This window comes from Rana temporaria, chromosome 1 (genome assembly GCF_905171775.1).
Source record: "Rana temporaria chromosome 1, aRanTem1.1, whole genome shotgun sequence".
In the NCBI taxonomy this organism is placed as follows: domain Eukaryota; kingdom Metazoa; phylum Chordata; class Amphibia; order Anura; family Ranidae; genus Rana; species Rana temporaria.
Genome location: NC_053489.1, coordinates 11444112 through 11456163, shown reverse-complemented (window position 1 = coordinate 11456163; position 12052 = coordinate 11444112). Strand labels below are relative to the sequence as shown.

General features: G+C 38.7%; 1 protein-coding gene across 1 annotated transcript in view; it reads right to left on the bottom strand.

Annotated features, from left to right (window-relative positions):
- LOC120928833 (extracellular calcium-sensing receptor-like) overlaps positions 1-12052 on the bottom strand; it is a 42477-nt gene that overhangs the window by 15464 nt on the left and 14961 nt on the right. The window contains exons 3-4 of the mRNA XM_040340258.1: positions 3365-3685; positions 259-1088 (exon numbers count right to left, since the gene is read on the bottom strand). Of these exons, the coding sequence (XP_040196192.1) occupies positions 259-1088; positions 3365-3685 (1151 nt within the window). The remainder of the gene's footprint in view (positions 1-258; positions 1089-3364; positions 3686-12052) is intronic.

Genomic DNA, 12052 nt, shown 5'->3' with positions numbered 1-12052 from the left:
ATTATTTTATTTAGCGCATCTTGTTCTTTTCCCAAGGATAATAAAAAAACAGCATTTTAGCTTGCACATGATTGGATAATAAAATCATCAGAGCTTCCCCTCATTTCAGATCTACCCCTCAGATTTACAGCAACTTCACTTCCAAGTGCACTTTCACTGCAATTTCATGTGCACTTTGCACTTGTAGTTTGCACTTGTAGTGCAAAATGGATTTGCCTTTCGTAAATAACCCCCATTGTGTTCCAGTACTGAACTAACCGAGTATAAAAAGATACAAGTAAACTTTCATTGGACGCTCTCACCTTATACTTTAGTGTGTGTGGATTTATTTCAGATTGTTTGTTATTTATTTTTAAAGAGAAATCCATGTCATGTAATGCTTGAGCCAAAATGTAGACTGAGATATACACTCTATAGGATGTTTTCTCATCAGGATAATATAAATCAAGTGGAATTTTCCCCAAACTGCAGTTCCTAAGAGGACGTCTATGTATGTGTGGAATTAGGAAATTTTTCATTTGGTTTTCTGAAAAGCATTGAAATTCAGATATGAGAATATCTTCCATCAGGGGGTCATTTGGGCGACTGGATGGATAAATACTATAAAAATATTCCAGCAATTCCTTTATGTAGAGAGGGAGGAATGTAAACGCCAAGCTGCAGTTACTGAGAGAAAAAAATATTTCACTCATTGACCAAGAATCTGGTATAATAAATGTTTTCTCCGTGTAATAAGGGACATTATGATACAAAAACTTGTAATAAATCAGACTAAATGAGCCACAAATAATAAGAACTTCCGTGGTTGAGCTCCGCAGCTCTGGAGGAATTTTATTATAATTCTCTTTAGACACCAGAATCTTGAATTCAATACAAATTCCATGATCAGATAAATGTTTGCTGAGATGTCGGATCTCCCTCTCTCCGTATTCATCATCAGATGTAAGGATCCCGACCCAGTTCCACTTCAACCTTTCCAGTAACTTTGCTATGGCCACATATTGCATCTCATCATCCGGAACTGTCCGGAAAAAGTTTGGATACATCTTTCTATCACTCAGCAAAGTATCTCTGGCTCCATAACTAATCTAGAAAGAAAGAAAACTGTCTGTATAAATAATGTGGAACTCTTAATATCCAAATGGACAGAAGAGAACCTTAGAAAATGTTTAAATGTTTTTTAGAGAGCAACAAACATGTCCTCTCATCTGTCTATAATAGATGTATAAGCAGATTTTAGTGGTGCTTTTATTTCACCAGACCAACCAGATAAAGATACAAAAGTACATTTATTATTTCATAAATGATTAGAATCTGCAGTGAAAGCTGATAATATGGCATTAAAGGGGGATTTGTCAAAACTGGAGCAGCCAGAATCTGGAGCAACCAATCAGCCTCTATCTTCAGCTTGTTTAGTTAAGCTTTGAAGATGTAATATGGAAGCTGATTGGTTGTCATACACAACTGCCCAGATTCTGGCGGCACCAGTTTTGATAAATTCAACTCTAAGGCCCCGCTCACACGACCGAACATGTTTGCTGAAACTGGTCCGCGGACCAGTTTCAGCAGACATGTTCGGTCATCTGTACAGCCGAGCGGACAGGATTCCAGCGTACATTTGCCCGCCAGACCGCTTTCGAGCGGGCAAATGTTTCTAAACTTGCTTAGAAACATGCCCGCTGGAATCATGTCTGTCGGACATGTTCGGTCGTCTGTACAGACTTACCGTACATGTCCGAGCGGCCGCCATCCCTCGCATGCGTGGAAGCATTGAACTGCCAGGGCCGCGCACAGACGGCCCTGGCAAAGTATATTACATATTTGTTATCTGAAGAAATGAGAGTTCTGGTTGAATAGACAAACCCATAGTGGAAATGTAAACATTGATCTGGTACATAAAGGATATACAGGTTGAGGGACTGAGCTGGTAATTGTGTTTATACTCGGTTGTCCACCTTCAGCTAAAGCCAAAATCAGTCTTGCAGTGGGAGTGTCTGTCCAGAAAACTGATGATCAGGAGACCCCTAGGTGGGATTACAGGAGGAAAAACTCTTAGGCCTCATACAGACGGGCAAACATGTTTTCAGCGTACATGCCCGCCCGGAGATTTCTGTATGATGGCTGTACACACCATCATACAGAAATCCGCGCGTACACGATACGCTACGCGACCTCTCATTTCTTCAGATAACAAATCTGTAATATACTTTTTATACTGTGTATATATATATATATATATATATATATATATATATATATATATATATATATATATATATATATATATATATATATATATATATATATATATATTTTGGGCAAAAAATGCTAAACTGTCTTGCAAAAAATATTTTATTAAAGTTATAGACAAAACTAAAATAAAACACACTTCTATCTACTTTGATTGGTCTTCTCAATTCCTTCCTTGCACTGTGTACAAACATTATATCAATCCCCAAAAACAACTTTGACAGCAACTACAGTACATATAAGATTCAGACCTATAAGGCTTGATACTCTATATACTGTATACAGTATACATGATAGAATTATGCAGTGCTTCTACATTTACAATATATCAATAACATCACCATGTGCTCAGTAATCTCCCCGACTGTTCAATGGAATATAAAATAATACAATAATTCAATAACAAAACAAACTTGTGTTAAAAGTCCTCTTTCAATTATATGTGAGATTCAAGATCTACCAATAGATAGTTCTTCTCTCCACAACCCTGGCCTGGTGGTTGTGGGGGACTGCAGGCGGGAGGCTTTTAAAAACAAAGGGGCCCCCCTTATGTGAATGAGTAAGAGGGACATAGCACTACTACTCGTTGACAAAAAAAGTAACCTATAGATAAAGACACACAAATGTTTGACAAGTCTTTTACTTAAAAAAAAAAGAACCCAAGAAAAGCTCCTCATTGTAAATGCATCCTTATTTATGATGTCTGCCGCCTGAGAAATTGTCAACACTAAAAACCCAACAGACCCGGTACACTTGACAGGAAAGGGATGGGGATAGCAATGACACCATTGACCAAGTATGACCATGGCCAGGGATTATAGGTCATGTAAGCCAATGATATTGGTGACTTTGGTGGTTTCTAGCTTCCTGGAATATTACTTTTTTAAATGATCATCAGGGGGATGAATGGGCAAAAGTTCAGGCATTTTTCAAATGTTATAACTGCCAAAGAATAGACTGAACCATTGGCCCATCCCTACACAGCACTGCCTTCTTTTTTTAGAACAACCTTATACTTTACCAGCAAGGTTATTTGTACCCTTTTGACCCACCTCACCATAAGACGACTCGCTGTCCTAACGTTACATAATATAGGAAATTCTTCTTCTCTTACCTGGGTGTAACCATATAGATTCAGCAGCTGGGCCATTTGGAGAGTGGTGTCAGAATTGAGATCTCCAATGAAACCAGCCAGGGCACCCCGCTCCATACAGGAATAATTTGGAGCTTCCTTTGTATGTCCAGACAATATCTGTAGAACGTCTTTTATAGCTTTATTCACATGTCCACAAGAATCATACACATGATATCCCAGAGTTATGTTGGGCAGAATATCTGGACTGCGGTTTATCTCATCAATAGCAAATATAAAAGCCAGGAGATGTCTGTATTCTCTGTCATAGACCCTGCAGAAAATGGAGAGTTTTCCATTGGTCTACAGGACAAGGATTCAAGCGGAAATTATTTATGCAAAATGTATAACACATTTCAACTAGAGATCTATGGTGGGATTGGTGGCTGTGTGTATTGCTGCATGAAACATATAATGAAATTCAAATGTTTCTGAACTTATATGAGTTATAGCCGTGGTTGGAAATTTACGAGGTATGCATTTTAACCTCCCTGGCGGTATGATTCTTTCAGAAAAAAGATGCTGAAAGCGGTACCATTATTTGCAAGGAAATTTGGCGTTTTATACTGTAGGTCTGTCATTTTTAGGAATAACTCACTTAAATCTGACCAAACAAGAGACTAGTAGGCATCCCGGGTATGACATTTTTTTAAAAACAAAATTATCAATTATAATATAATAAATACTTATAAATAATTATAACAAATAATAATATAATTATAATAAAAATGATTCAATAATGTAAACAACTCAAAATCACTGAAATTTGCTCAGTTGCAGAATTGTTGCTGTCATTATTTTTTTTTTATGACGAATTTCCCCACAAATCGCTATCGCACAATTCTGCAAGTGATTGTAATTTATTATCGCTGTTTTTTAGCTGCTCTAAAACTATTTTTGACATAAAGGGACCCTTTTGGTTGCTATGGACAATCTACAGTTTGCAGGGAGAAAGAAATGTTTTTATTATATAAAAGTACATGCAGGACATTGGGCAGACCACTAGGGACAAGGGGGGGGTGTGTATTTTTTACATACAGTACTGTAATCTATAAGATTACAGTGTACTGTATGTATTGTGTTTGTTTACGTTTTTTAATTTGGCGCCGTTCTCCGCTCCCGTGCGTCGTAACGTCGCAGGGAACGGAGATCAGCGGCACAGGAAGACGCTGTGTGAATCGAGTGAGGTCCCGTTCGCTCACACAGCGCGGTGGCATCGCTGGATCCAGGGACAAGGTAAGTAAACACAGTCTGTGGATCCAGCGAGGCAAGCCCGAGTCTGACTCGGGGTTACCGCTTTTGGTATGAAAATCTCACCCCGAGTCAGACTCTGGAATACCGCCAGGGGGGTTAAGGTACCACAATAACATTATATAGTATTTCTGTGAGGGGAATCTCTTTTATGGAGCCCCAGATAGCAGTAAAACCCTGACAGGGATTCTTTATCCTTCCCAACTCTATTCAAAAGTAAAAAAAAAACAATATGGAGTCATTAAGGGCCAAACTCATTCAAGGTCCCATTCACACTTGTGTATTGTGGTAATAATGCACACCTTAACACATAACAATGCATGGCAAAGCACCTTCTCTATGGGCAGTGCAATGCAGTGTCATTCATTGTGAATTGCACCCCAATTCATTGTAACTCTAAGCTGTGCTGCCTTATTAAAAAAGGGGTCCTGCATGTTTTTTCATCCATTGTGTTACATTGGCAGCTATTCATAATAAATAAATGTGACCATTAACACCCGGCAATAGAATGGGGCATACGTGATTTTCATGAACACATTGAAGGATATACTTTGATTTTATATAAATGCCGTGTAACAGACTGAATGAGTCCTGCATATTATCACACATCTCTCCTAAAGACACAGCTCTGTAGATCAGATTGGAAGATTTACACTTCATATTTCACTTACCCTGAACACATGAGATTATAAATAAGACTTCCTTTCTGTTTCCACTGTGACACTGCAGAATGTACAGAGAATATCCCTCCTATAATGATGTCTCCATCCTGAGAATACTTGTACTCAAATGTATAATTCCTCATAGTCATATCACAGCGGTGAGCAGAGTTCTGGGTGTCAGATGTGCAGGGGGTCACACACAAAGACAACAACCACAATATTCTAAGTAGATATCTGAAGACAACATGGCCGAGTCTCTGATAGACTCCAATGAGTTCTTCCTCTTCTCCCGACCTCATCATCACTGACAGCAGCCCAGGATCCTGACACTGACTTCATGGATGAGCTGAAGGCTGTGAGAGTGTCAGGTTTATAAAGAATAATTCTGTTATTTATTACTGATAGACTGGAATATGAATCTACTTATAGAGTAAGAAAAACAAGGCCAAGCCTAAAATACACAGAATCCATCAGCACTGTAAAAAGTGAAGGTTATACAAATATAATTATGACATATTGTACATGAAACAGTAAAAAATAGAAGTTTGATGTCCAAGAATGTCATGTTTATTATTGTAAGTATTATTATTTTTATTATTATTATTATTATTATTATTATTATTATTATTATTATGCATAACATGAATTTGAATAAAATATAGATATAGGGATGAGGTGCAGCAGTTACAATAGATTTGTGGTGAATCACTGGGATTCCAAAAGTTTGGGAATCACAAACTTTTGGCTAAAATATTTCCAGGTTCACCACAAAAATACACAACAACCTCTAATGCAGTACACAAGGAATGGATGGAGGAATGGATGACCTATCGATGGACGGGTGGGGTCACAGCAGTTTTATTGTCTGTGTTGTTAGGGACAGCTGACACTTCTTTGTAGAGAGAGATTATTATTTTTATGTATTTTTATTTTTCATCAATGTGTCCCCCATGGCGGTGCATAAATCAGAACATTCCTGTCTTACTGCCAATCTGCTCTTCAAGCTGACTTTTGTTTGAAGTTGCAACTGGATCATTTTAAAGACTAAGTGCAAGAACAGTGTGCACCTAAACCGCCGCCAATCATTCACCAAACCCCTTATCCCAACTGATAAGATAAAAGTTGGAATATACCATTTAGGCCTATTATCCCTGATTAAAACTATCCTCCTGCTGGGCAATTTTACATTACTAATGAAAATTTGACAATTTGAAATCAATATAGAAACCTTTCTATGTGAAGCGCCAAGGTTTCCATATTGATGTCTGACTGTTTGTGTCTTCTCCATTTTTTATTTCATATCACATTGTGTAGTGAGACAAGGCAAGGTCCACAAGCTGAAATGTTCTGCTGCAGAGGCAGAAAAACATATTAATGCCAAAATAAAAAAAATCTCTCCTTACACAGAATTCACTCAAAGGTCCCTAACAATTCTGACACACACTGACAATATGGCTGCTGTAAGGCCATCCTAATATAAGAAGAGGTCTGGGTCAGATGAGAGGCTTTACACACTTTCCCTCCATCCGGTAACAGTTGCATGCTGATTTGCCAAGCGTATCCCTGACTGTCATTAAGGGAAAGGCAGGACTATAACAATATGCCCAATTCCAATTTACCTGCTTGAACAGCTTACCCCTCCAGATCGCATACAACAATACTCAATGCCGTCTCCCCTACATACACGTACAACCTGCATGCAGCAAAAGACACACCACAATTCCGAATCCTCATACAGCATGGTTCCTGGAACTAACTTTCTTCCATAATACCCGACATGGATACTTTAAGCACCCGCTATATGGAAGGAACACACGATAGGCAGAAACAACCAAAGATAAAATATACATCTTCCTCTGAAAGGTGACATTTTCATACCCCTCCGGACATCATAGGACTCTAAAGTTATATCTCTCTCCACCTGTTGCACTAGATGTTGGCGTGGAACATGTAATCCACAACGTCACTTGAAGGGTATCTTCCTTTCATCTCCCCTCGTACAGGAGTTTTCTCCCATTCAATTTGACGCGCCTCCCTGCATCCGCAATGAACCCAGAGTCCTCCCTCTCTTCAATATTCTAGAACTGTTTTGTTTCAATCTGAAGCAGAACCAAACCCACACGAGACCCGTGATAGTCCTCTCCCTTGCCTTTTTGGTGCTTGATCATCACCGCTAATTGGTTAGCACAAGACAAGCAGGCTATCTTGCACTCTGGCCTTCAGGAAAAAAAACTTAAGATTCATCTCTTCTGAAGGATAAGGACAACACTGGATGGAAATAAGCGACTTGAGGCGATTCAGTTCCCATTTGTAGCGCTGTTATTCACTCACGCATAAAAAATATTCCAGAATTGATAATTTCTTCATTATACAAGACGACCTTACATTACTCACAGAGGCCACAATTGAACCCATGTTACTCTCGGACCATTAGAGGCAAACTTATCTCCTTATCGGCCAAAATAAACAAATTCAGAAAGGCCCGTATTGAGGAATTGCCCGAACATATAAAATCACTCGAACGTGCGCACAAACTATCCCTAGCTAATAATTGTCTCCCTGACCCTTTGAAAGCAAGGGAAGAATTATTAGAGGAACTTCAAAAGACACTGAAATGAACGCTCTAACCCAAAAATTATTTTATTAATTTGGTAATAAGGCTGGAACATTACTGGTGAGAGCCCTACAAAAGAAAAAAAATGGCTTACACCATACATACTATCAAGACCCCATCCGGAAATAATATAGCCAATACAGAAGACATAGCTAGCCACTTTGTGACTTATTTTTCCAAATTGTATAATTTACCCAATGCACATTCAAGTGACCCCTCCCCTGACCAACCCAGGATCATAAATACATTTTTAGCCAGATATAGCCCGTCTCCACTTAACTCAGATGAACTGACAGACCTAGACCTATCTATCTCAACAGAGGAGGCCCTCAGGGCATTGAAACAGATAAAGGCAGACAAATGCCCGGGCCCGGACGGTCCATCGACAAGTTATTATAAATCTTTCTCTGAAATACTGATCCCTCAATTTGTCAACGCTTTTAATGATCTACCCTCCTCCCCCCTAAATAATATAATATAATATAACGATATCTTGGAAGCCCATATTACACTTATTCCGAAACTGGGTAAAGACACCACGGTGGTATCAAATTACCGCCCCATCTCCCTACTTAACGTAGACGTGAAGCTCTACACAAAATTCTTGGCAAACCGTCTACTCCCCCTGCTCCCCAGATTAATCTCAGTTGACCAAGTTGGCTTTATCCCTGGCAGAGAAGCAAGGGATAACACCACAAAGGCCATAAACATACACCATTGGCTAACATCCACTGCAACTAAAGGTTTCTTTATTTCCCTTGATACAGAGAAGGCGTTCGACAGGTTGGCCTTGGACTATATGTCCGCTGCACTACAAGCACTAGGACTTCCCACACGTCTTCTACAAATGATCATGGCTCAATACTCGTCAAAATTGTCGCTCTATTTTTGTTTATAGCACAAAAAATAAAAACCAAAGAGATGATCAAATACCACCAAAAGAAAGTTCTATTTGTGAGAAAAAAAGGACGTAAATTTTGTTTGGAAACCACGTCGCACGACCGCGCAATTATCAGTGAGCGACGCAGTGCCGAATCGTAAAAAGTGACCTGGTCATTTAGCAACAAAATGGTCCGGGGCTTAAGTGGTTAAAGACCCTCCAATCCATATATTTTCTGAAATCACATGACCTGTAGAATAAAAAGAAGGTGCTACTGATTTTAACGCACTTCGATATTTGCGCAAATGTATATCAAAACAATCTATTCGCAAAAAAATTCTCTAAAATCATTATTATTATCAAATTTTACAAACATCCCTGCTAAATTCCTACTAAATATAAAAGCTAAAACTTGAGTTAACCACTACCGGGCATTTTCACCCCTTCCTGCCCAGGCCAATTTTCAGCTTTCAGCACTGTCACGCTTTGAATGACAATTGCGCGGTCGTGCGACTTTGTTATCCAAACCAAATTTACATCCTTTTTTTCCCACAAATAAAGCTTTTTTTGTGGTATTTGATCACCTCTGCATTTTTTTTTTTGCGCTATAAACAAAAATAGAGCGACAATTAAAAAAAAAACACAATATTTTTTACTTTTTGCTATAATAAATATCCAAATTTTTTTTTTAAACAATTTTTTTCTCAGTTTAGACCGATACATATTCTTTTAATAAGCGTATAGTGATTGGTTTGCCCAAAAATTATGGCACCTACAAAATAGGGGATAGATTTATGAAATTTTTGTATTTTTTTTTTTTACTAGTAATGACAGTTATCTGGAATTTTTGTCAGGACTGCGATATTGTAGCAGACAGTTCAGACACTTTTGACACTATTTTGGGACCATTCACATTTATACAGCGAACAGTGCTATAAATATGCACTGCTTACTGTATAAATGTGACTGGCAGGGAAGGGGTTAACACTAGAGGGCGATCAAGGGGTTAAATGTGTTTCCTAGGAAATTATTATAACTGTGGGGGGAGGGGACTGACTGGGGGAGGTGACCGATCGTTGTCCCTATGTACAAGAGACACACCATCGCTCTCCTCTCCCTGACAGGACATGGATATCTGTGTTTACACACAGAGATCCACGTCCCTGGCTCTGTGCCTGCCGATTAATGGTACGCATGCGCATCGGCACCCGCGGGATACCCCCTAGCGGCCGGGAGGCCCGAGGACGTCATATGACGTCCACCCAGGATGGCAGAGTCACCTTGTGGACGTAATTTGACAAAACGCCATTATTGAAGTGGTTAATAAATAACAATTATTTGTAATCTTTAAATGATGGCAAAAATGGTGAAAATTTCATGTACGCAAAAATGTAAATGACCACATTTCTCAAAAACATTCTCATTATTCCTTTACAGCTTTCAGAGTTTGTAAAAGACACCCCAAACCATATATTTTATGAAAGTATAGGACCAGTAGAATTAAAAGAAGGGCTTACCGATTTGACTTTTAAGGCCCCACGATATTTGTGCAAATGTTTACAAAGCAATATTTTTGCTAAAAAGACACTAAAATAATTATTAGCTGAAATGTTACAAAATTCCTGCTAAATTCCTACTAAATTTTAAAACTCAACCTGTATTGAGTTAATCAATAATAAATATTTGTACATTTTAAATTGCACTTTTTTGCAAAATGGTAAAAACTGAACGTACACAACATGATAAATAACATTTCTCTAAAAATCTGGAGGTTTTATTTTTTCACTTACAGCTTTCTGAATTTGTAAAAGACCCCCCAAGCTTTACGTTTTCTGAAAGCATAGGAGCAGTAGAAACAAGGGAGTTGCTACTGATTTTTAAGGTCCTGCGATATTTGCGCAAATGTTTACCAAACAATATTTTTGTAAAAATGCACTAAAATCATTATTAGCAGATACAAACACAGCACATTTTATAACATCCCTTCCAAGTTCCTTCTAAATATAAAAGCTAAACTTGAATTGAGTTAATAAATAACAAATATTTGTAAATTAAAAATGTTGCCTTTTTGAGAAATAGTGAAAATTCTCAAAAAATCTGGAGGTTTTTCTTTTTTCATTTACAGCTTTCAGAGTTTGTAAAAGACCCTCCAAACCATACATTTTCTGAAAGCACATGTCCAGTAAAATAAAAAGAAGGTGCTACTGATTTTTAAAGCACTGTGATATTTGCACATATAAACAGTCATAAAAACTCAAGAATAAACCAGAGTCCAAAATATCACTGTAGCAGCGCTGCAATCAAACCATCGTTTTAAAGATTCAGAACATGTAAACCAGAGGTAATCTGTGCAGTAGAAAGGGATGATTTGTGAGGGATCGTAAAGTCTTTAAAGTAGTGCTTCTTTCACCACATGGGGGATCGAAAAATCCCCTTTTGGGGATGCACTCACCACAAAGATGTAAATAAAATGCTCATCAAATCAATGTCACCTCCGCTGATATCTCTGCAATATCCACCAACGCTACCAGATCCGCAGTACATATGAGGGAATAAATGGCCACATAGAGTAGTACCGTTTTAAAAGTTTATTGCCACAAACCCTTGATACCCCCTTAATAATATGCGTACCATGAATAAATCATAATAATGCAGACAAAATGAATAATGAACGCTCAGACCGTGACCCTGAGGACATCTGGGCCCGGATTCATGTAGGAGATACGACGGTGTATCTCCAGATACGCCATCGTATCTCTGAGTCTGAGGCGTCGCATCTTGGCGCCTGATTCAAAGAATCAGATACGTCAGAATTAGTATAAGATACAACCAGCGTAAGTCTCCTACGCCGTCGTATCTTAACTGCATATTTACGCTGGCCTCTAGGGGCGTGTACGCTGATTTACGCCTAGAAATATGTAAATCAGCTAGATACGCCAATTCAAGAACGTACGCCCGGCCGTCGCATTACAGATACGCCGTTTACGTTAGGCTTTTTCCGGCGTAAAGTTACCCCTACTACATGAGGCGTATATGAGGCGTACCAATGTTAAGTATGGACGTCGGGCCAGCGTTGAATTTTCAATCGATTACGTCATTTGCGTAAGTCGTTCACGAATAGGGCTGTGCTTAATTTACATTCACGTCGAAAGCATTGGCTTCTTGCGGGTTTATTTGGAGCATGCGCACTGGGATACTTCCACGGACGGCGCATGCGCCGTTCGTAAAAAGCGTCATTTACGTGGGGTCACAAGAAATTTACA